This window comes from Rhinopithecus bieti, unplaced genomic scaffold (assembly GCF_001698545.2).
Source record: "Rhinopithecus bieti isolate Rb0 unplaced genomic scaffold, ASM169854v2 scaffold_13014, whole genome shotgun sequence".
Classification (NCBI taxonomy): Eukaryota; Metazoa; Chordata; class Mammalia; order Primates; family Cercopithecidae; genus Rhinopithecus; species Rhinopithecus bieti.
The window spans coordinates 1,804,417-1,827,284 of NW_016807364.1; the positions used below are offsets into that span (position 1 = coordinate 1,804,417).

Consider the following 22,868-nt stretch of genomic DNA (forward strand, 5'->3'; position numbering starts at 1 on the left):
GAAAGTAGGAATAGAATCCTTTGAACTCTGAGATTCTAAGATGATTTGGAATAAATTCTGCCTTTTTGAAATTATAATTGATTACTTTTGATCAAAATTTTCAGAGCATCTATGCCAAGAGAATTTTGCTTTAAAAATAAAATTACAAGCAACAATAATTACCAGTTACACAGATTCTGGTTTTAGGAATGTGTTTGCATTTTCTCCTGGCTTCTTGTGCTCCTCCTGCGTGTAAGGATGTAATTGTAGAGTGCTGGTTTCAAGGAATTTCTCTTAACCAATCCTGAACCTACATTACACCTGAAACCACGTCACTTATGCCTTTGGGTGAAGACACATGAAAAGTGTCATGGGCTACATTGATTAAACTTAGGGTAGGAGGATATAGAATTGAAAGATAAGTCCCTGCAATGGAGATTTGAAAACACTTTTTTCCTTTTTGAGGGTTTTGTCTGGGGCTGGCAATAAGAGATCATAATTCACAAAAGGAAACAGTTAAAGGCAAAAATATCCAAGCAGTTAGCACATTCCCTCTTAATGCTTTTCTTTGCAGTAGTTAGCTCAGGAATTAGCATCCGATATGGCAAGTGGTAAGCCTTTGCCAATAACAAGGATGACGTCTTCACTAGCAATTCTGATTAGTAAGAACTTACACAGTTAATTTATTTTGTTATTCCTCTATAATCGGGAGGAAAATAGTCACCAACAAACAGTTCTAGAAAATGTCTTTGCTGGCCGGGTGTGGTGGCTCACGCCTGTAATCTCAGCATTTTGGGAGGCCGAGGCGGGTGGATCACCAGGTCAGGAGTTCAAGACCAGCCTGGCCAAGATAGTGAAACCCCGTCTCAACTAAAACTACAAAATTAGCCAGGCATGGTGGCAGGTGCCTGTAATCCCAGCTACTTGGATGACTGAGGCAGGAGAATCGCCTGAACCCAGGCAGCAGAGGTTGCAGTGAGCTGAGATCATGCCACTGCACTCCAGCCTGGGTAACAGAGAGAGACTTTGTCTCAAGAAAAAAAGAAAATGTCTTTGCTTTACATAAAATTAGTGAGATGCAGTTCAACCTCAACCCTGGGCCTGATTCTTTTACAGTTAGTCATAGAAGGTTTGATAGAGTTTTGGATTAAAATATATCACCATCAGTCAACTGATGTCAACCAGTAGCCATTATTAGTGCAATTACAGTCATTCTGATTGATTTCAATCATAGTGCTGGAATGTGGTAGAAAAGATTGTTGGGCTTCATTTTTAAAACTTTTGGCCTGTTATTTCTGCAGGTTAAATGTCTCTTATAAAACAACTTTATAGGTATTACAGTCATAAACCTGAGTGACTGAGAAATGGGAGAGGAAAAAAAAAACCACCTTTTATTGAGAATGAAGAAGGAGGAAGGAATGAAGTGCGTGAGGGAAAGCATTAGGTGTCCAGACATATAAAGAGTCAGTCGTAGAAATTTCACAAGGTGCTGTGTGTCTGCCTTATGAATAGAAATAAAGCTGTATGTGTGGGGGTCTCCAAGCCTTAGATGTTGCTGAGTCCCACACAGACCTTGCAAGAACTCTATAAGCATAGTAAAATTTTTTAATAAAGTGCTTTGCCACTCTTAGGATTTCCTTCTAATGTAAGTGTATGGTAATGCACAAGCAACTCTCACTATCTCATACACACAGGGTGTGACAGGGCTCAGTGCTGCTTCAGGCATCGATTTAACGCTTTCAAAGGCCCAGCTTCCCAATCACCTAGAAAGCTCTCCTGGATCTCCTTTCACCCTGGTGAGCCCTCTGAGGGGCAGGCAGGCCCAGCTGGACTGTGCAGGTCCAGCTAGTCCTCTGCATTAAGAACTGTGAAACAGTCAAAATAGGATTTCACCTGCTTTCCTGGCTTCATGGGCTTCTTTTGATAGGAGTCACAGTGGCAACAATGTCCCAGAGGTGTATTAGGAGCACAACTTTACCACTATTAGAATGAAAGGAGCCCACAACCTGCTCAGAGGTTTTCTGCAGATGACAGTTGAGTCATCCATATTGTAATAATAACCCTGATCTTTCTGTTTTCACCCTGTAGCCATACATTGGCTATTTTAAAGTTGTTTATTTGTTTTTGTTTTTGTTTTTTAGAGACAAGGTCTTGCTGTGTTGCCCAGGCTGGAGTGCAGTGGCACGATCATAGCTCATGGCATCCTCGACCTCCTGGGCTCAAGCAAGCCTCCCACCTCAGCCTCCTGAGTAGTTAGAAGTGCAGGCATGCACCACCATGCCTGGCTAATTTTTCCATTTTTTTTTTGTAGACACAGGGTCTTGCTATGTTGCCGAGGCTGGTCTGAAACTCCCGGCCTCAAATGATCCTCCCGCCACGCCTGGCCCTTACTTTAAAGTTTTTAAACACACCGTCAGTAAAACATTTTAATAGCTGAAGGAGAAAATAAATGTTTCCTCTACCATGATTCGGCTAAATGCCTGTCAGGGAAAAATCCATCTGACTACATCTTTTCACGAGTCATTCCTATATCTTGCCAACACATCACAGAATATAGGTCAGCGATGCTTTTTCTTTTCTTTCCTGTGTGTGATGTCATCATTTATTTCATTCATAGGAGGCAAGTCTCATATGCTGACTGAAGCAATAGACTTTCTGTGCTTTGCATTTTAACATCAGCTTGGGTTTCTTCCCTTACCTAACGCGTCCTTCCCTATCCCCATCACCTCCTCCCTCTCTGTCTCAGCAGGTTTCACCAGCAACACAACAGATGCAGCCAACCCAGACAATACAGCCACCCCAGCCCACAGGGGGGCGCCGGCGAAGGGTGGTGGACGAGGATCCCGACGAGAGGCGGCGGAAATTTCTGGAACGGAACCGGGCAGCTGCCACCCGCTGCAGACAGAAGAGGAAGGTCTGGGTGATGTCATTGGAAAAGAAAGCAGAAGAACTCACCCAGACAAACATGCAGCTTCAGGTGCAGCCCACGGTGTCCTTCCCCGGGACTCAAAGGCCCTCTGCTCCGCGGACATTTCCGGCCCCGACAGGCACTTGTTGACCTAAGCAGTGATGCCACACACTTAGTCCACAGAGGAGCCGCAGCCTCACTCCTCGAGCTTTATTAATTCCGGGACACTCTACAAAACAAAATTAACGGTTCAGTTTTTCAATCAATTTGCCCACAGAGCTCTGAGAAGGGGGGACCTACCCAACTAAGTTGTAGGGCTGGGAGCACAGGCTTTAATCTGACAGAAATCCAAACCCTGGTTCAGCAATTACTTGCTAGGTTTAACTCTCTGGCTCTCTGTTTCTTCCTCTATAGAATGGGAATCATAACTTTATAGAGTTGTTACATTAGGGGGAATAAACAAACTAATGTCTCCAAAGCAGTTGCCCAGTGCCTGGCCCACAATAAACCTTCAACTGAAAAGGAGCTGTTCGTTATATTCGCTAGGTTGAGGGGGTTGCCTTGGCTTATACTTGATTATCTCTATTTTTGTTTCACATGGAAGAAAGAAAGGTTTATGGTCATTATGTAGCTCTGAAAGAAAAGGCATGTTTTCATCTCATTTGCCAACTCACCAAGATTTGAATCTTGCATAATTTTTGCTTTTTATGAATGGCTTAACTGGGGAGATTTTATAATGAGGCCCAGAAGTGTCTGGGAGTGTCCAAGAGAAAAGGAAGAAACTCTAGTACCCGGGCTTCTCCAGCAGACTTTATAGTTTATAATGATGCAGTTCAGAGCATTTGTTCTAATGTTAAAAATATGTGCACTATTTATCAGCAAAAAAAAAGGCAAGTAAATAGACACGTATGTGACCCACAGTCCAGGGACAGCATTAAGAGTCGTGGATTATACTCCAGTGCTTCCACCAGCTGGAGAATGGCCAAAGAGAGTGGGGCAGGGAGAAAAGTACCCTACATAGGGAGACTCTGCACTTTAAGAGTTCATGGGGTCTGGGTGCAGTGGCCCACACCTGTAATCCCAGCACTTGGGGAGGTTAATCACTTTGGGAGGTGGCCGGATCACTTGGGGTCAGGAGTTTGACTAGCCTGGCCAAGGTGCAGAAACCCTGTCTCTACTAAAAATACAAAAAAATTTGCCGTGGTGGCACATGCCTGTAGTCCCAGCTACTCAGGATGCTGAGGCAGGAGAATGGCTTGAATGCAGGAGGGAGAGTCTGTAGTGAGCCAAGATCGCACCACTGTACTCCAGCCTGGGCAACAGGGTGAGACTCTGTCTCAAAAAAAAAAAAAACAGTTAATGGCTAGGCATTAGTAGGTTACTTTCATCTTCTTCCCACACCTAGTTCTCTGTGCATCCTTAGAAAGGAACAGTTAGGATGCCAAACCTCAAAGCCTTTGCATATTCAGTTTCATTAAATGGAGATGGCTTGGGGCTTCCAGTGTACAAATTGAAAGTATATCAGGAAAGTGTGTGTTGTATGAGGGCCTGAATTTCATAATTTATGGATGTTCATTTTTCCCCCTAAATGTGTCATTCTTTTTGTGATAGACATGATGAGCAAGAAACTGGGAAACATATAGCAGATGTGAGGAAAATAAGATAATGATTCCCGCACTAACTTGCATGCTGTGGGAAGATTGGGACTGTCTCTTACTACTCCCTCCACCCACTATCTATCTGCTGTTTATAGTGTGGTGTCTACACTCAGTAACTTATTTGTTGAATAAATGAATGGGTTCCCCTGTTTATAGTATAGTGTCTACACTCAGTAACCATTTGTTAAATAAATGGATGAATTCCTCATTGCTGGAGTGTCTAAGAATTGGCTGCTTGACTACTTGGCAAGGATGTGATTGCAGGGAGTCAAGCCACCAGAAAAATGGCTGGACTCAAACACCTTTAAAGCCACTTGTAGAATCCGATAGGCATAGTAGTATCTGAGAAACTTTTAGGTAGAATGTGGTTAAGCATTTTTCTTTTTTGAGACAGGGCCTCACTCCATTGCCCAGGCTGGAGGGCAGCTTACTACAGCCTTGACCTCCTGGACTCGAGTGTTCCTCCCACCTCAGCCTCCCAAAGTGTACATCACCATGCCTGGCTAATTTTTTTTTTTTTTTTCCTCTAGAGACAAGGTCTTATAATGTTGCCCAGGCTGGTCTCAAGCTCCTGGGCTCAAGCAACCCTCCAACCTCAGCCTCCCTAAGTGTTAGGATTATAGGTGTGAGCCTCTACGCCCAGCCAAGCATTTTTAATATTAATAATCATATTTTAATTTTGATGTATATTGAAAAATGTAATTAGAAGATCAAATCTGCAGTTTCAAAGATATTAGTAAGAAGGCTAAATTATTCAAAATTGAGTTAATTTGCACAAACATGTTAAGTAAATAAAAGTTCTTATATATGTGAACCTAGTACATATTACAGCAGTGGTTCTCTGATAACTGAAGCTGGGGAAACCCAGGAATTTGCCACCATTTCTGAGGTCTGCAAGAGGATGATGCAAACATGTAGGTTTTCTCAGTCTTGGCCCTATTGACTTCTGGGCTCAATCATTCTTTTTTGTTCCCTGTGCATTGCAGGTTATTTAGCAGCATCCTTGGCCTTTACCCACTATGTATCAGGAGCACACCTTCCACCTATGACAACCAAAGAGTCTCCAGACATTGCCAAATGTCCCCTGGTGGTGATTGGGAAGGGAAGTTGGGTGGCAAAATCAGCCTTAGTTAGGAACCACTGCTTAGATGAAGGAGCCAAAAATAGCCAGCTGGCACATATCAGCTGCCAAGGCTTTAAATCAGTTTTAACTAAAATGGGTCCTTGCAGAATTCCTTCAGGGTATTGACTGTGATCCTAATGCATGCAAACATGGAAGGATCATAGCAGAAAGCCAGGAAAGTAAAGATGTCCATTGACTTTGAGGCCAGAGGTGTTCATGACTTGGCATATGCATATTTATGATTGCTTTTACAAAACATACAAGGTAAATTTACCCTTTGCTAGACCCTAATGCACTGATTTTTTTTTCACATTTCTTTAGAGCCAAATGGCTAAGGAAAAAAAGGAACTAGAACTCTAGCTCCCAAAACCAGAAAAAAAAAAAAAAAAATCCTACTGAGTTCATGTGACAGGCACCAATATCTTTTGGTAGTTAAAACAGTACCCAAAAAAGGGACAGTCTCTGAACAGACTAAATTGTTGATATTTTCCAACCACCGCTTTGCCTTGGAGGGACAGAAGCCACAACCGCCCAGTGTTCTCTCTGAAGCTGAGTGTCCTGCATCAGGCCCTGGGATGCTGGAGAGGATGCTGCAGATTCCGCTACCTTTGAATGACCCTTTCCCTCTCACTGGACCTTTGTCAAAAGAAAAAGGTGGCTCTCTTGAGGCTGGACCAGTGAGCCAAATTTTAAGTAAACAGAAATGGAAGGTGCTAAGCAAACAAACTCTAGCCAAATGGAATATCCAAGGTCTGGATGGCCAGCTGCCACTTTTGAGTTGTTTTCCAGCATAGAACCCTCTAGTTAGGCTGCAGCATTTCAGATTGGAAAAACCAGACCTAAGAAAACAAAATCAAACTCCCAGACTTCATTTCCTAGTCTCACAACACATCTCTGCCCAAGAGGTCCAAAAAGGTATAGGAATTGGGGAAAATATTAGAAACCACCTAATCTGACATTTTATGGAGAAAGAAACTGAGGTTAGGGAAATGATGGGTCTTCCCTAATGTCACACAATGAGTAGGTGGCAGAATGAGGACTCAGGGAAGTCTCCTGTGGACCTAACCCACTTCTTTGTGGTCTTTTACTTTAGAAACTCCGTAAGCCAAAGAAATCCATGTTCTTTTTTCTGATACTAAGTGACTAAGATCAGCTCTAAATTCATCAACTGCTGATGTGGTACTCAGTAGAACGTCTGTGTTCAGTAGAGGATATGGAAATCATCTGGTCACCCATGGAAATAATTGCTTTTCTTTTTTAGTGCAAAGACACATGGTCTAAGTTGCTGCTGAAATTTTGGACACATGAGCCCAGGTCTGGGACTTGGCAAGCGAATAGGCCAGATGGGAACTGTTGCTTGACAAATTGAAAGTTCTTTGTTTCAGAGTGAACCAAACCTGGTCTCAGCTAATCTACCAAAACAAAAAAGCTGGGGGAGGGTCTATTGTAGGGCCCATTTTGATAATTATTTTTTTGGCACAAACTACTGCTTACACCAAAAAGCACTGTGGATTTATCGTATAAATAATGACATCCCCAAAGCTGAACACTGCAAATGTAGCTATTAGGGACTTGTTGGAGTGCTTGCTTAAAGTATGTTATTGTAGTATTGAATATCTCTATGGAGTGCTGCTTCATCCCAAGGCAAACTATGGGTTTAAAAATAGATCAGTCCAACTGGATCTTACAGTTGCTAAACAGCTAACTGCTTTAGAGGAGCAAACTCAAAATCATTTAGAAAAATGAAAAGATGAAGAGTTGATTTCCACCAGACAATCGATATATATTATTAATACCTTGTATTTACAAAGTACTTTTATATTAAGACCTAAAACTCTGATTATCACCTACATAGGGGAATAAAAAATGGTGATTTTCCTCAATTTATAAAACAAGGTAATTCAAAGTAAGAAAATACCTCCAGAAGGCCTGGTTTTTATTTCCCTACTAGACTTCCAGGCCACATTTGATTTCTTTTATGCATTTTGAAACATTTGCTATCTGGTTGTTCTCTTCCAAAATGAATTCAAGGTGATTCCACTTATGTTCCCCTGAAAAGGGTTTTTACTTAAAATATAGTCTAGTATTTGTGCATTTCCTACACGAATCAGTCTTTCACTATTGAATCTTTAAGATGATTATGCATGTGCACAGCACACAATTCATTCTTCTTTCTCCAAGATAGTGATTTTTGACCTTTCTTAAGCCACAGACCCTTTATGAAATATAATGAAGGCTCCATAGATGCTGTCTCAGCAATATGGACACATAAATGGACATACAAAATTTTGTTCTAAAATGAAACTATAAATGTTGCTTTGGAATCTGCCTTACTAAAATTTGGAAGCATAAGAGGTGATAGAACTGGCTCCCTTGTGAAAGATAAGACCAGAATTATAAGCATATTTGAGCATATTGAAAGTAGTTAAGTAACGAATAAAAGTCAAGATTGAATCTTTCATTAGATAATTGGGTAATTTTCTTTCTCAATAGAAGGTGACACAGAATTGCTTGTAGAATACAAAAAAATTCTTTCTGGAAGGAATTTAGAGAAGTAGTTCTCTACTTCTATACATGAAGTATAAAACCAGCGTGTTTTATACTTGGTTGGCATGGCAGCTTGGGAACTCAAACCCTATTATTCTCAACTCTCAGGCGAGAGTTCCTTTTCCTATTGGATGCTGCCCTATGAGTTTCTATGGCTTCTGTGGTTATTAGGCCTTTATTTAGTCCTTGCAGCATCGTAGTTACGTGTATATGGTATAAACAAGAAGCTGATTGCCCTTCTCTACTGACATTAATTGGTGTTCATTTTCCCACCATAACATGGCTAAATAACATAATTATTAACATGTTACATTAAGAAATATGTCCTGCCAGGCACAGTGGCTCATGCCTGTAATCCCAGCAGTTTGGGAGGCTGAGGCTGGAGAATCACTTGAGGCCAGGAGTTCAAGAGCAGCATGGGCAAAATAACTAGACCCCATCTTTGCAAAACATTTTTTTAAATTAGGTGGGCATTGTGGCACGTGTCTGTAGTCCCAGCTACTCAGAACGCTGAGGTGGGAGGATTGCTTGAGCCCAGGAGGTAGAGGCTGCAGTGACCCATGATGGTGCCACTGTAGTCCAGCCTGGACGACAGATCAAGACCCTGTCTCTATAAAAAGAAAAAAGATAAAAAGAATATGTTCATATTCACATATATCTTTCAATGATGGTCAGCTGTCTCAATATTCTCAGGGTTCTGCATTTTTACAGACCCTCACAACACTCAGGCCTTTGGTCTCTGTACTTACAACATATTGCTTTATTAATAAAGTGTTTTGCTGTTCATAGACTAAATGCCACCAAAGTCATATACTTTGTATGGGGTTTTGGTGATAGGCCAGGGCACCACATGTGCTGACTGGTGCTCTTTTTATAGTAAAACAGCCTTATGAAAGCAAAAATTTATTGCGAAACTGTTTGGGGCATGCCAAATATCATAGGCAGTTAGCGCTTTGCTAACTGTAGAAACCCAGAGAATAGAATTGAGTGTTTTCTTAAGGAAGGGGCAATGAACACTTTGTGCCTGGGAGATTGAATGCTGCCAAGAAAGGGTTTCACTGCCCAGGACATAGTGGGGGAAGAAATGGAGACTAAATTCAACCTCTCCAAGATGGCCACAGGCAGGGGTGTTTTTTCTTCCAAAAGTATAAGAAAGCAAGAGAACCCAGTTTTGTTTTAATACTTTTCTGTTTGTTGTTTTCTAGGTAGAAAAGTGTGGATTCGCTAGAAATTGGAACTTGATTCCATTTTCTAAGATCCATTGTCTACATTATCTGCAGCTGAGAGCTTCTACTCAGGGGGCAAGGTGTCTGGCAGTTTTGATTTCAGAAAAGTGTTATTTCTGTAGTTTAATGCAAATAATATGACATTTCCTTCTGAAGTAAATATATATAAATATACACACACACATAAACACATCTCTGTTTCCTTGTTTTGTTTTTGTTTGTTTTTGACAAGAGATTGCCTTCATATGATGGTCTAGAAGTGACTTTCTTTTATATGTGCTATTTTGAGCAGAGGGAGAACTGAGAAAAAGAAGGAAGGCCATCTGAATTTAGATAGGTGTAAAATCAAAGAGGAAGAAGGTAGTGTTTAAGGCTAAAATAAATTGTCCTGTAAGTTATCCCACTGACCCTGGAATTGACAGAGTCACTTTTGGTTTCCACAGAGCCCCTTATCAATCACATTCATTTGGAGTTGGGAGGTACAATTTGCCTTCTTGTATGTTCTGAGATGTAAGACCAGTTTTCTTGTTTGATTGATTTATTCATCGTTAAGGCTAATTTCCCAAATAGTCATTTTATTTTGTAAAATAAAGTTTGGAAGAGAAAGGGAATGAGATGAGATTTGTAGATGAGATTTTATTATTATTTGTTTTATTATTGTTATTTTTATTATTTTGTTATTAATATTACTCAATATGTGGTTGCTTATAATGTATTTCACAAAGAAATTTAGAAATGGGAGATATTCCTTAAAAAAGATTTCAATTTTTTTTAGAGTAACTTCTGGAATCCCAAACATACATTCCTAGGTGATAAATACATGGCTGAAAAGCCAAGTTCATATTGAAAGTGTAGGTACAACTTAATGACAGCAATGTTAATCGTGCTTTTCTGTGTGCATGCATTTTTTAAGTTTCCTACATGTGAAGTACAATGCCTGGCAGTCACAAATAAGCCTTGACCAAAGAGAGGATATTACTGATCACAATTTTTAAATGGCTTATTCAAGACAGCACTACATTTACAGTTCACTTTTATCAAGTGGAAGCATCTCGGAGCTGCCATCTATTTTGTGTCTATATTTGTAGACAACGGGTGCCAAGTTCGTTATTCTACAAAGCTATGAGCATGCCTTTGTGAATTACTATTAATAGATAAAGTAGAGATCCGAGGCACTTACATGAGTAAATAAGAAGAAAACCCCACACCATCCACAATATCCCGATATTGAGGGGGGAAAGAGTATTTTATAGACCAAAATTGACCAAATAATCAATGCACTCAATCAAGTTAATTCAATCATGGCCCAAAACTTCATTGCCTCTTGCCACCCTCAGCTGACATCATCCACCTGCAGCTGACCAACGTGTGCACTATGTGCTTCCATGCCTCCTGCTCAGTGGGCATCAGGGAAGTGGACATGCTTTGCTCAACAATAGCCCATGAACAGCAATTGAGCAGGAGATGGTGGGGGTAGCAGGGATTCATGGCTGAAGGTCAATTTATTTTCAGATATTCCTTTTAGATTGAGCAACACATACTTCTTTTGGAAAATCTGATGGTAGATGAGTCAGCTTACTCTGATTGCATTTCAGGTGGAAGCCACAAATCCTACCACATAATTCTACCCAATGCATGCCTCATATTCACATTCTCAATTGGATGTCAACCCGAGCTTGTGAAGGTTATGATAGTTAAATGTATTAAGTGCTTAGTATGTACTGGGTATTGTTCTGTTTCCCATCTATTACCGTATTTAATCCTCACAGTAACAAATAATGTTGTACTCTTCTTATCACCATCTTATAACGAGGTTGCTGGAGCTCAGTTGGGTTGTGTTATCTACCTAGGGTCATGCAGTCAGTGTGGAGTAAGGATTCTCACCTGGCTTCAGTTCCCATCACCTAAGGGTGTGGTCTAGCCTTTTAATAAGGTTCAGCTCTTGAGTTAAAGCCTAATCTCTTCAGAAAGGCCCTGGTAAATATGAGGGCCAAATTAAAGGTAAGCTACAAACTTTCAGGCGAACCAGACTAAATAATGCTCTTGATGTCATTTAGACATAACAGAAGAGTTTGCCAGTTTTGTTGAAAGTGCACAGGGCGTTGGGTTTGTATCCTCTGGTCTTCTCAACATGGTTTTAATACATCTCTTTTAGAATGAAGTGTCTATGTTGAAAAATGAGGTGGCCCAGCTGAAACAGTTGTTGTTAACACATAAAGACTGCCCAATAACAGCCATGCAGAAAGAATCACAAGGATATCTAAGTAAGTCACCGACATTTTCACTTTTCTTTAGTGTCCAATTTTTTTTTGCCACTAAGTTTGCACTGAATTTGATTGAAAGAGCAAAAGTAAAGTGTAGATTATACTTCCAGGCAGATATACAAGAATTCTTGAGTGGCTTCCAGACTATTCTTCCAAGGGGATCCCTTTGTCCAGACCCCTGTGCAACACCATGCCCACCACCTCCTGATAATTTCTGGCTACTCCTTCCCTGGCATTTCGAAGTATTAAAAAAATACCAAATTCCACTTTTGCAGCCGGTAAGAAAAGAGCCAGCTGAAGCCCAAGTACTAGTGGCCCAGCAGTCTCCTTCAGAAATCTGTGGGCTGGGAACCAGGCCTTGGGTGAATTACATCCAGTGCCTCCAGAAACACTGCATGTTACTCACTGGGCTGAAAAGCTAGTGACTAACCTCAGTTTATCAATATGTAACATGATCCCTTCCTTCAGACCCCCGTTTCTACATCTGGAATGCCAGTTGGTTAAATGATAGTTGAGTAGGGATGGTGGGAGGAGCAGGGATTCATGGCTGAAGGTCAATTTATTTTTAAATAATTTTTTAGATTGAGCAACACAGATTCTCCCACCACATGTGAGTATTTTTCCACATTTGATATATGGATGGCTATTTAAAAGACAAGATGGGGAAGTTCACATGTCCATGACTTAAACACATCAAATCATTTTACTGATACAGAAAGCATGGCTTTGCTTGTAGATATAAACTGGAAAGGCATAGCATTGTGACAACAGTTGAAAATAAAGTTTTGAAATTAACTTTCAGAAGAAAATGTGTGAAACTTCTATTTCAAGTAAATATCCAGTACTATTTCTCTGAGGAGTCCACAAGTCCATACAAAAAAGACCTATATTGGTGTGTGTGTATGTGTGTGTGTTGTCTTTTTTTTTTTCTCCGTAGGTCCGGAGAGTAGCCCTCCTGCTAGTCCTGTCCCAGCTTGCTCCCAGCAACAAGTCATCCAGCATAATACCATCACTACTTCCTCATCAGTCAGCGAGGTGGTAGGAAGCTCCACCCTCAGCCAGCTCGCCACTCACAGAACAGACCTGAATCCAATTCTTTAAAATGCACCATCAGACCTGGCCTCCAAGAAGAGCTGTAGCATACCATGCGTCCTTTCTTTTAAGGGCATTTTTAGAATTAACTCAGACCTGGAAGACTCCTCAGTTCTTCAAAGACTGGCTTTCATTTTTATAGTTATTATGGAAATGTTGTCTTTTATACTTAGTTATATAAGAAAAAAGGGAGTTATGCAATTAATATCTATCAGCTTGGGAAACGCTTTGGTGCTTTTCTCCAATTTTCTGGTACCAGTTACTTGTTTATAAACTGAACCTTTTCTGTATATAGCCATGGTTTCATTCTTATCAGTCCAACCCTTTGCCTGAAACACTGAATCTTGTTAAACCACAGCTTTTAGCCAAAATGAGGCATACCTAGATGTCAAGTAAGACAGATCCAAGGTAACTGGGTAGGAAATCTTTTGACATCTTAACTCATGTTGAGTTTGTGCTGTGGTGTCACCAGAATCCCAGATAAACACACAGCCTTTCCCATAACTTTTTGTTTCTTACTATAAAATATTATAAGATTCATTGATGTCCAAATAACACCACCGAGCATCTCTTCACTTCTCCTTCTCCTCTTGGTCCACTTGCTAATGCCCAGTTTTCTTCTCCATTTCCACTTTTTCTTGGGCTCCCTGTTTACTCTTCATTTTGACTTCCTTCTGTTTTATTTTTTTCCCTTTAGCATTGCATGTGAAGAAGAAAATAATGTTTAAAGGAAAAAAAAAAAAAGCAAACCTCCAAAACGTGGACCTAACCATTGCTTCACTTACACGTCACCCACAGCTGGAGTTCATTCAACTCTTGCTTTTCACGAAATAGTAACCAGGAGATGTTTAATGTGCCTGATTTAATGTTTTTAATAATCAGAGCAAATGAAAGGTGGTTTAGCTATAAGTGAAGCACGGTTGAATACCAGCTGGGGAGACACTAGGGAAGGGAGCTTTGTAAGCCTTGATTGTGAAAGTCCAAATTTTGATGTGGGGCTATAACATGACACCCTTGGATTGCAACTGGTTTTATATGACCTGTCTATAACATTGAAAATCCATGTACTATATAATAATTCAGAAGGGCTCTATTCACTACACGAATTACATTGTTCAATCATCAGCTGCTAATAGCCTAAGATTTATTATTTTTTTTTTTCTTAAGCCTATGGAACGGGCTTTGCTGTTCTGGGGGGTGAAAATAGACTAACTACTGGAGAAACAGAGAGAAAGAAAACCCGGTGTTTCCACAGGGGCACTTTTAGCCTTCCCACGACAGTTCAGCACTCTTTGACTGCTGAAGGAACCCCATGGATGAGGCGCAGGCTACTTCACTCTTTTTTTTTCTTTTTTTTTGAGACAGAGTCTCACCTATTGCCCAGGCTGAAGTGCTGTGGTGCACTTCACAGATCACTGCAGATCACAGATCACAGAACACTGCAGCATCAACCCCCGAGTTCAAGCGATCCTTCCACCTCCGCCTCCCGGGTAGCTGGGACCACAGGTTCACACAACCATGCCTGGCTAATTTATTTTTACTTTTATTTTAAAATAAAAGATAAGGTCTCTCTTACGTTGCCCAGGCTGGTCTCAAACGATCCTACTTCTACGTCCCAAAGTGTTGGGATTATAGGCGTGAGCCACTGCACCCAGCCTACTTCCCTCTTCTGAATTATTCTGATTTATTTTCAACAACTTTTGTGAACTTGCGCATGATACAAAGCAGATAGTCCCTGAACCACAGTCGTGCCTCCTTGAAACAAGCCATTCTACTGTGCTAATGTTTTAATATCGCATCTCACAAATAACAGGGGTGAATGTTTCTCTCTAGCAATCTAGGCAGGTGCTGGTGTTTCATCTCCATTTGAATGCTTGACCTCTTAACGTGTGTGTGTGTGTGTGTGTGTGTGTGTGTGTGTGTTCATGGGTTTTAAAAGAACAGTATTTTACAAAAGGTGTAGCTTTTATAAGAGTTCAGAAAAGGGAAGGATGTGTTTTTTTCTCTCACTATAGTATAAGAATCTATTTTGGAGAAAAAAAGAAAATATGAGGGTCTCGAAGCATGATTTTTATATAACTAGTTTCAGTTTTATCTAATAACTTGCTTTTAAAATCAATATTTATCAACAATCTTTCCATGTATGCAGTGCTTTCAAAAGATGGTTTTGAGTGTCCAGTGAAAACTTACGACTTGGATATATGGTGAAGAATCAAAACAGCAAAAAAAAAAAAAAACCAAAAAAGAAAAGAGAAAAGAAAAGAAATGAATACTGTCATATATTTTGACAAACATATCATTTTCAAGTATTAATATAATTCTAGTTGTTGCTTTTTAAAAAAAAAAAAAAAATTTCCACAGTAACGCTGAATGGTTAATCTGATGGCTTCCTAAGAATGTTTAGCTCAGTTTAAAAGGAAGTTAAAATCATTCCCCCCCCCCCCACCCCCCCCCCCCCCCTTAGTTGTTGAATCAAAAATATATTTCAAATTCTTCCTAGGACTGTCTCCCCTCCCTCCACAAAAGGAAAAAGAGGCATTAAAATGGTTAGTTGGTGTTTTTTAATTTTAATTTTATTTTATGTTTTGCTTTAAGTAAAATTTTTTCTTTACTGCATGCATAGCACTTAATAAAATGGATTTTTAAAAAATCCACTAGTAATATCAGAATGTCCAGGGAGTGACTGTCGCTACAATGATGGTTTAGTTTACTTCTGTTCCACCTTTTGATTGAAATATTTAGTTGTTAGGCTGAAAGCCTCTGCGGTTAAGAACTTGCCTGAGTTTTCTTCGTTCAGCAACTTGACAGTTTGACTGATGTGCATTATATATAGCTCAATTATGTCTGTTTTTTATGCTAAGTAGGAAAACCAACCACACACATTAGCAAACCGGCCTCAACATATAATTAGAATAAACTGTCTTCTTGTTCTACTCAGGGCCTTTAGGTGTGTTCATTCATGGTATGGAAATACAGTAAATGAAAGATTTCAACTAGTTGTCAGTGCTTCTTGAAAATTCCAAACAGAAAGATACGTTGGTCAGATCCAATACATGGCTTATCAATATTAAGTCTTTTACCTAAAGGCCCAGCAGTCACCAGACAACAGAATAATCAATCTGCCTGAAAAATCCCTCCTCCTTGTCTTACACTTTTTTGCCTATTTGGGAGAATATCTTTACTCTATTCTCCTCCCTCAACCAGTTATTGGGTCACCCATCCATGTGTTCATTAATCAATTATCATGGCCTTCAGAGCACCTGTCCTAAGGAGGGAAAATCCTGCCACACTGCCTCTCCCCATTCATGTGTGGTTTTCTTGATCGATGAGATCTGTCTCTGAAGTCACTACCAGCCTCCCTGGGAACATCTATTGTACTTCCCCTGCCTTATGTGATGGGAGTTAACAACTCAGATAAGTACACCTGAGAGCATTTCTACCAGGTAAACTCTCACCTAAATGGAGGTGTCCACATCTTAATTGTTTCTCCTTGACACATTTCTCAATCCACGATGCCAGGAGAAGTAGAGTGAAAATCCTAGCCATGGATGAATGTACTGATTTGAAAGCCAAGTGTTAAGTTGGATGTTTTCCCGTCACACTACTACTCAGCCCTCTCCTGCTCCCACATCAACGGATGCAAGTCACAATCTTAACACAGCCTGTGGGAGACAAGCAGTTTGTGTGCTCTCACAGTATATATTATAGTAATTAGGGGGACTTAGAGCAAATACTCTTCAGATCCTATGTAGTCAGTGAAACAAAATGGAGAGTGTATTCTGACAGAGGGATGTCGATGGTGAATGATCTGGTGGTTGTTGCCTGTTAAGTAAACTTTAGTGTGTAAGTCGAGTTTGTCATTAAAATCATAAACCAGCTACAGTAACAGACAAGCCTTTGGCTGGGGAGTTTTAAGCCTCAGTAACTGCTATACAACTAGCCATCCAGTTAGGATAGAATGTGTTTCTTTCCGGTTAAAAAAAGAAAAAACCATCTAAGAAAATATATATGTATGTATGTGTGTATACAGTGGAATTCAAGGACCAAAGCAAAATTTGAACAGGAATCTATTAATTTAGAATTTTATAAGATATTTATTAATAAATGTTATTTTTAAACATTCCATTTGAACAGTATTCTGTAGGAGCTACTTGTTTTTAAAGTGTTAGTCCATAATAAACTACTATAGTTGTGTGTATTTTCATTTTTCAGGGTTTCAAATGGCTTTTCTCCATCATTTGGTGGAAATGTTTGCTTAGATCTCTGTGCATAGACATTTCAAGGATTTTTATTGCTCTGTGAGTTATTTTTTAATCAACACTCTGAACAGTTTTATTAAAACATTTATTTCTTTTTTCATTTTTAAAGTAAGCTCTTTCATTTAGGAAGCAGAGTTCAGCTAAAGGGAATCAGTAACTATAACTGGAACAGCTTTCTTGTAGAAGTGTAAAAACAACGTCATCTCTGCCTCTCTCCACCCCACCCCAATTTCCTAGAAAGCCTTGCACTATTCAGCTCCCTTAGTGCTTTTTGTCCCTTCCCGAACAATATGCAGTAGCTTTAAGCCATTCAAGCTCCATTATGCAGTATATCTGAGAAGGGAAAGGAAACAACCCATTTAAATTTGAATAAAACCGTGCCTATGCGAACAGCAATTTAGAATCTCTTTTCTGCTTTTGAAATAATTTATATTTTAAAATTGCACTTTAGCTTTTTGATCCCTTTGTATTTCTCTTACTCTCTTTCTAACCTCTTCTCTGTCCTCAAATTTGCCTTTGCTCTCCTTTACAATGCCCCCTACCCCTCCTCCAAGGCTCTGAGCGGCATCATTTAAAATACTTTACAGATATTTGCACCAGGTACATTTATGTGCATCCATTGGTAGCACAGCTGAGACCTGTGTCTCACATCAGCCTAGGTGAAGCATACTACAAGAATGCCAAGGAGAAGAGCCAGTACACTATATGGTTTATACTCTTTATCCCTTTATTCATAGCATGTTTTTTTAAAAAATGTTATATTATGCAACAGATGTGAGGCAGCAGCTAAGCTATACTTAAGAATTTTCTCTCATCTTCCAAACCAAAGTGTCCTGAATAAGCCAGGAGACTTATTCTTTTGTGCACCCTGGTGCACATCTGACTGTTGTCCTAGCCATAGACTCTCTGAGGCTACTGAAAGAACAGTGGCCCTATCAATTTCATTCCTAGGTCTCAAAAATACAATGTTGCCTTGTAACATAATTAGGGACAGCACCTCTAATTCACAATTATAATCTAAGGTAGGATAAGATGACACAGCAGCAATAAACTTACAAGTAAAATTCAATACCAAAACAAACACAAAGAAATTTAAAAAACAAAAAACCTAGCTCGTCATGTTGTGAAAATGAAAAAGTGTATGTCCATTCAAAATATTTTACTATTTCTTGTGGAGTTTTTCAGTGCTGTAATGCTTGTAGCCAAATTGCTTAAAGAGTGTTTATATATTTTTTTCCTTATAAATTGTCTATTTTAAAAAAAAAAAAAACTATTTAACCACAGCTGAAGTGGGGGGTAAGGCCAAATTGCCAACATTTGTTAAAGATTCATACTCGTAAGTGGCACTCTGATACCTTTCCAACTTGTCATCAGAAAGGAATCAATAATTACCAACTGTTGTATTTAGACCAACTTACAATATCTAGCTCATTAGAAGCCAGGATCTAGAAAGCTCCTTCTAAGCCATTTAAGATATTCTTACATTGAGCTTCATATTATAGAACTTTATAGGATTGGATTTTTTACAATAGAATAATTTAGCCTCAGGACTGAGAATGTGGAAGCTGAATAAATTAGCTTTAAATACATCATTAAAATCTTATGCACAATAAGCTCATTAGATTCTAGTTTTCTCCTTTAGAATACCAATGCCACAGACACTGCAGGAGATAATGAAAGGTATCAGTTGTGCTGAATGGAGTGGGTTTAAGAGAAAGGACCCTTCCCAACCAGCAGCCAGTAGAAAATAAAACCTACTCACTTTTTTCCCTTCTAAGTTCTGCTAAATCACATCTGCCTCATAGAGAAAGGAATGTTGCCTTTGAGAACTGTCTTGGAGAAAAGATAAGCTTGAAATGTTCTCTCTAAAGAGGACATAGGGTTTGGGATCCTCTGAAAAGGCCCAGAAAAATAGCTCAGTTCAAACACAATGTTCTAGGACAATTGGAATATAAATATTGTCCAAAAATATAATTAAAAGAAAAAAGTTTAGCACTGTGTAAAGTAAGTGTTAACTGAGGAAGTCCCAAAAAGGTGCTGTCACTTTAAGTTCTGAACTTGGGGTTGTTTGTATTTGTAAACAGCAAAGCATTTGTGTTTGTTTGTCTATTTGTAAAGCAACCACCTTCCTTATTGGAAGGAGAAAAAAAGGGGTACATACATGTAAATACTTGCTGCAGCATTTAATATGTTTAATTTTGTGTTAAGCTTTTTGTTGCATCGTGAACACATTTATTGTTACCAATGGACAATGAGTTCATTAAGACTGTTCAACTAGGTCAGATTTTTACATCTCTTTCTAGCAAGAAGAGACAGGATTTTGTGCATTTGTACAAATGTTAATATCACTGCAATTCCAATATAATAAAGCACTCAAATGCAAATAATATATGTCACCTTTGTATGATGAAATTTGGGATTGGGGGTAATGACATGTATTCCTCACATACTCTTGTCAGAGGCATGTGAATCAGAGCAACTCCATCTTGAATAGGAGCTGGGTAAAATAAGGCTGAGACCTACTGGGCTGCATTCCCAGATGATTAAGGCATTCTAAGTCAGTGGATGACATAGGAAGTTGGCACAAGATACAGGTCATAAAGACCTTTCTGATAAAACGGTTTGCAGTAATGAAGCCAGCTAAATCCCACCAAAACCAAGATGGCAACAAGAGTGACCTCAGGTCATCCTCACTGCGACACTCCCATCAGCACCATGACAGTTTACAAATGCCATGGCAATGTCAGGAAGTTACCCTATTATGTATGGTCTAAAAAGGGGAGGCATGAATAATCCACCTCTTGTTTAGCATATCATCAAGAAATAATCATAAAAATTGCTCTGTCTATGGAGTAGCCATTCTTTCTTTACTTTCTTAATAAACTTGCTTTTGCTTTATGGATTTGCCCTGAATTCTTTCTTGCACAAGCTCAAGAACCCACTCTTGGGGTCTGGACCGGGACCCCTTTCCGATAACAGTCTCATTCATGACTTATAAACCAAGGCTTACCCTTTCAGGGTAACCATTATTTATGGACAAAAGGAGATCAGATTTTCTCCTTCCCAAACCAGCACTACATTCCCACTGCCTCTTCCATCCAACTTCCCAACTGAGGCCACTAATCCAACACATTCACAGTGGGTTGGCCATACAACTTAATTTCACTTTAAGTGAGTTTGGAATTAGCAGATTTTAACAGTCAAGAAATAAAGGCAGCCTAAGGTCATGTTCCAGCCATGTCTAGGAACCAAGAATCACGTGCTGGCTTCTCAGACAATCAAATCCTGGGGTTCTTTCTTGATCTCCAGAGGAATCCTAAGGGTAGTTTTAGTCCTTTTACGCATTCTTTTAGATATTACCCTTCCTTTCTTCCTCCTCTTGCTTTTATTCCTTTTTCTTTTTTTAGTCATTCTCCTTTTCCTCTTACGCTTGATATCTGATCCATCAGCAAGATCAGAATCCAACCATCATGTAGCACCAATCTTACACCTATGCCCTGACCAAGCCATCAACATCTCTCACCTGGATTATTACAATAATCTTTTAACTGGCAACCAGAGGGAGTCTTTGAAAATGGATGTCAGACCACGTCCCCTCAATGCTCAAAACTCTGCAAGGACTCCTCACCTCATTCAAATCAGGTAAAAGCAAAAATTCTCCCACTACCTACTTTAAGTTCTGTAACAGCACGACGTAACCCACCCCCACCTCATTCATTGCCTGAGCTCATCTCCTATCATTTCTCTTCCCTCTCCCCCTCTCCAGCTTCACTAATGTCTTTGCAGTTCCAAAAACCTCAGAAGCACCATCCACCTGAGAGCTGTTTCACAACCTGTGAAGAATATTCTTCACCCCAATATCAGCATAGCTCACTACCTTTAGCATCTTCCTATCAGTAAAGCCTTTTCTTAGCTTCCTATACAAAATTATATCACTTGTCTACCTTGCCCAGACTATCTTTTCTATAGTGTTTAGCACCACCTACCATAATTTATATTTACTTGTTTTTGTTGCCACCACAAGAGCAAAGGTATTTTCTATTTTGTTTAAATTTGTGCCTAAGATCTAGAACAGTGGACACACAATGGGCACACAACAAACATTTCTGGAATAGATGACCTGTCCTTTTCTATCTTCCTCCTATTCTCAGAACATTCCAACCTTCCACCTGTTCCTGCAGCCAAAGCAGCTGGTTTTTTTTGTTTGTTTGTTTTTTTAAGATTGAGTCTCACTCTGTTGCCCAGGCTGGAGTGCTGTGGCACGATCTTGGCTCACCACAACCTCCACCTCCTGGGTTCAAGCAATTCTCCCACCTTAGCCTCCTGAGTAGCTGGAACTACAGGCACACGCCACCATGCCTGGCTAATTTTTGTATTTTTAGTAGAGATGGGGTTTCACTATGTTGGCCAGGCTGGTCTCGAACTCCTGACCTCGTGATCCACCCACCTCAGCCTCCTACAGTGCTGGGATTACAGGCGTGAGCCACCATGCCCGGCCAAAGCAACTGTATTTTAAAACCAGTACCAAGACATGTCATCGGACACGTGGCAGTGGGAGAGGATATTTGTAATCAGTACAGAAACAACTGGGGGAAAAGATCGCTGTTCTAATGGCGATCCCATCTGTTACATTTACATTTAGACCACTCAGTATTCTCATAGTTCCCAGGAGTGTCTTTCTAATGCCCATTCCACACTCATTTGCAATTTCAAAAGCCATTACTACTGGTTAAAAAAATTGTTATGATCCTACATTTGTACTTTGAATGCAGCCAATTCTAATCTCTATCCTACCTCTCATCTCTGTGTGTCCCTGGAGCTTTGTAGTGTTCTTTATGTTACACTTGCTGATGTGGCTGGTAACTGGTTGATGACTAGATCACATTTTACTATTGCATTACATATTCTCTTATCCAACAAAAATAATTTTTTATCAAGTCAACCTGCCATGTGTTTTGAGACCTAAGTATGTTTATTAAGAGATTGTAAAAATTTGGAGCAACAATGGGCCCTCTTTTAAAGTCGTTGAAAACAAGCCATTTTGATAGGGCTGTTCCCATGGCGAGTAAAGTCGTTTTATCCAAACCAGCCATAAAAATTAGCTGCCGCTGGGCGCGGTGGCCAAGCCTGTAATCCCGCACTTGGGAGGCCTGAGACGGGTGGACATCACGAGGTCAGGAGATCGAACGCATCCTGGCTAACACGGTGAAACCCCATCTCTACTAAAAAAATATCAAAAACTACTCGCACACATGGCGGGCGCCGGTAGTCCCAGCTACTGGAGGCTGAGGCAGGAGAATGGCGTAAACCGAAACAGGAGGGGCGGAGGCTGCAGTCGAGCTAGATCGCGGCCACTTGCACTCCAGCGCCGGGCCGACAGATGCGAGAAACCGCCGTCTCAAAAAAAAAAAAAAATTAGGCTGCAAGAAGAAGTGCTGTGGGGGAGACTAAGTTTAAATCTATAAAGATAGAGTCTGGATTCAGACTTGCATAATTCAGAAGATACTTCTTTTCAGCAACTGTAGATGGCTTTTCAAAATGGCTGAAAGGATGGATAAATTATAACATCTGAAAATAGTTGTCTGTTAGCTAGTAGACCTAGCAAAACTTGTTATTATTGAAAATTGTTATATTTAAACCTAGAAATAAAGCCATGAAGCTTTTAGTAACCATGAAGTTTCATCTTATATGTTGTCAAATACTGTGTCTTCACCAACATTATATTTCCTCACACCCAACTAGAGACCGAATCATAGCAATTGTCAGCAATCTTCTATAAATCTTTTTACTCCAATATTACTCCAATATATAG

General features: G+C 39.9%; 1 protein-coding gene across 2 annotated transcripts in view; it reads left to right on the forward strand.

Annotated features, from left to right (window-relative positions):
- CREB5 (cAMP responsive element binding protein 5) overlaps nucleotides 1-15,017 on the forward strand; it is a 415,368-nt gene extending 400,351 nt beyond the window's left edge. The window contains exons 9-11 of one of the 2 annotated variants that reach the window (XM_017881478.1): nucleotides 2,729-2,956; nucleotides 11,597-11,705; nucleotides 12,643-13,526. In XM_017881478.1, coding sequence (XP_017736967.1) covers nucleotides 2,729-2,956; nucleotides 11,597-11,705; nucleotides 12,643-12,806 — 501 coding nt within the window. In that variant the 3' untranslated portion in view covers nucleotides 12,807-13,526. Of the gene's footprint in view, nucleotides 1-2,728; nucleotides 2,957-11,596; nucleotides 11,706-12,642 lie in introns of both variants that reach the window. The other variant, XM_017881477.1, reaches the window with a different exon arrangement.
- The last annotated feature ends 7,851 nt before the right edge of the window (nucleotides 15,018-22,868 follow it).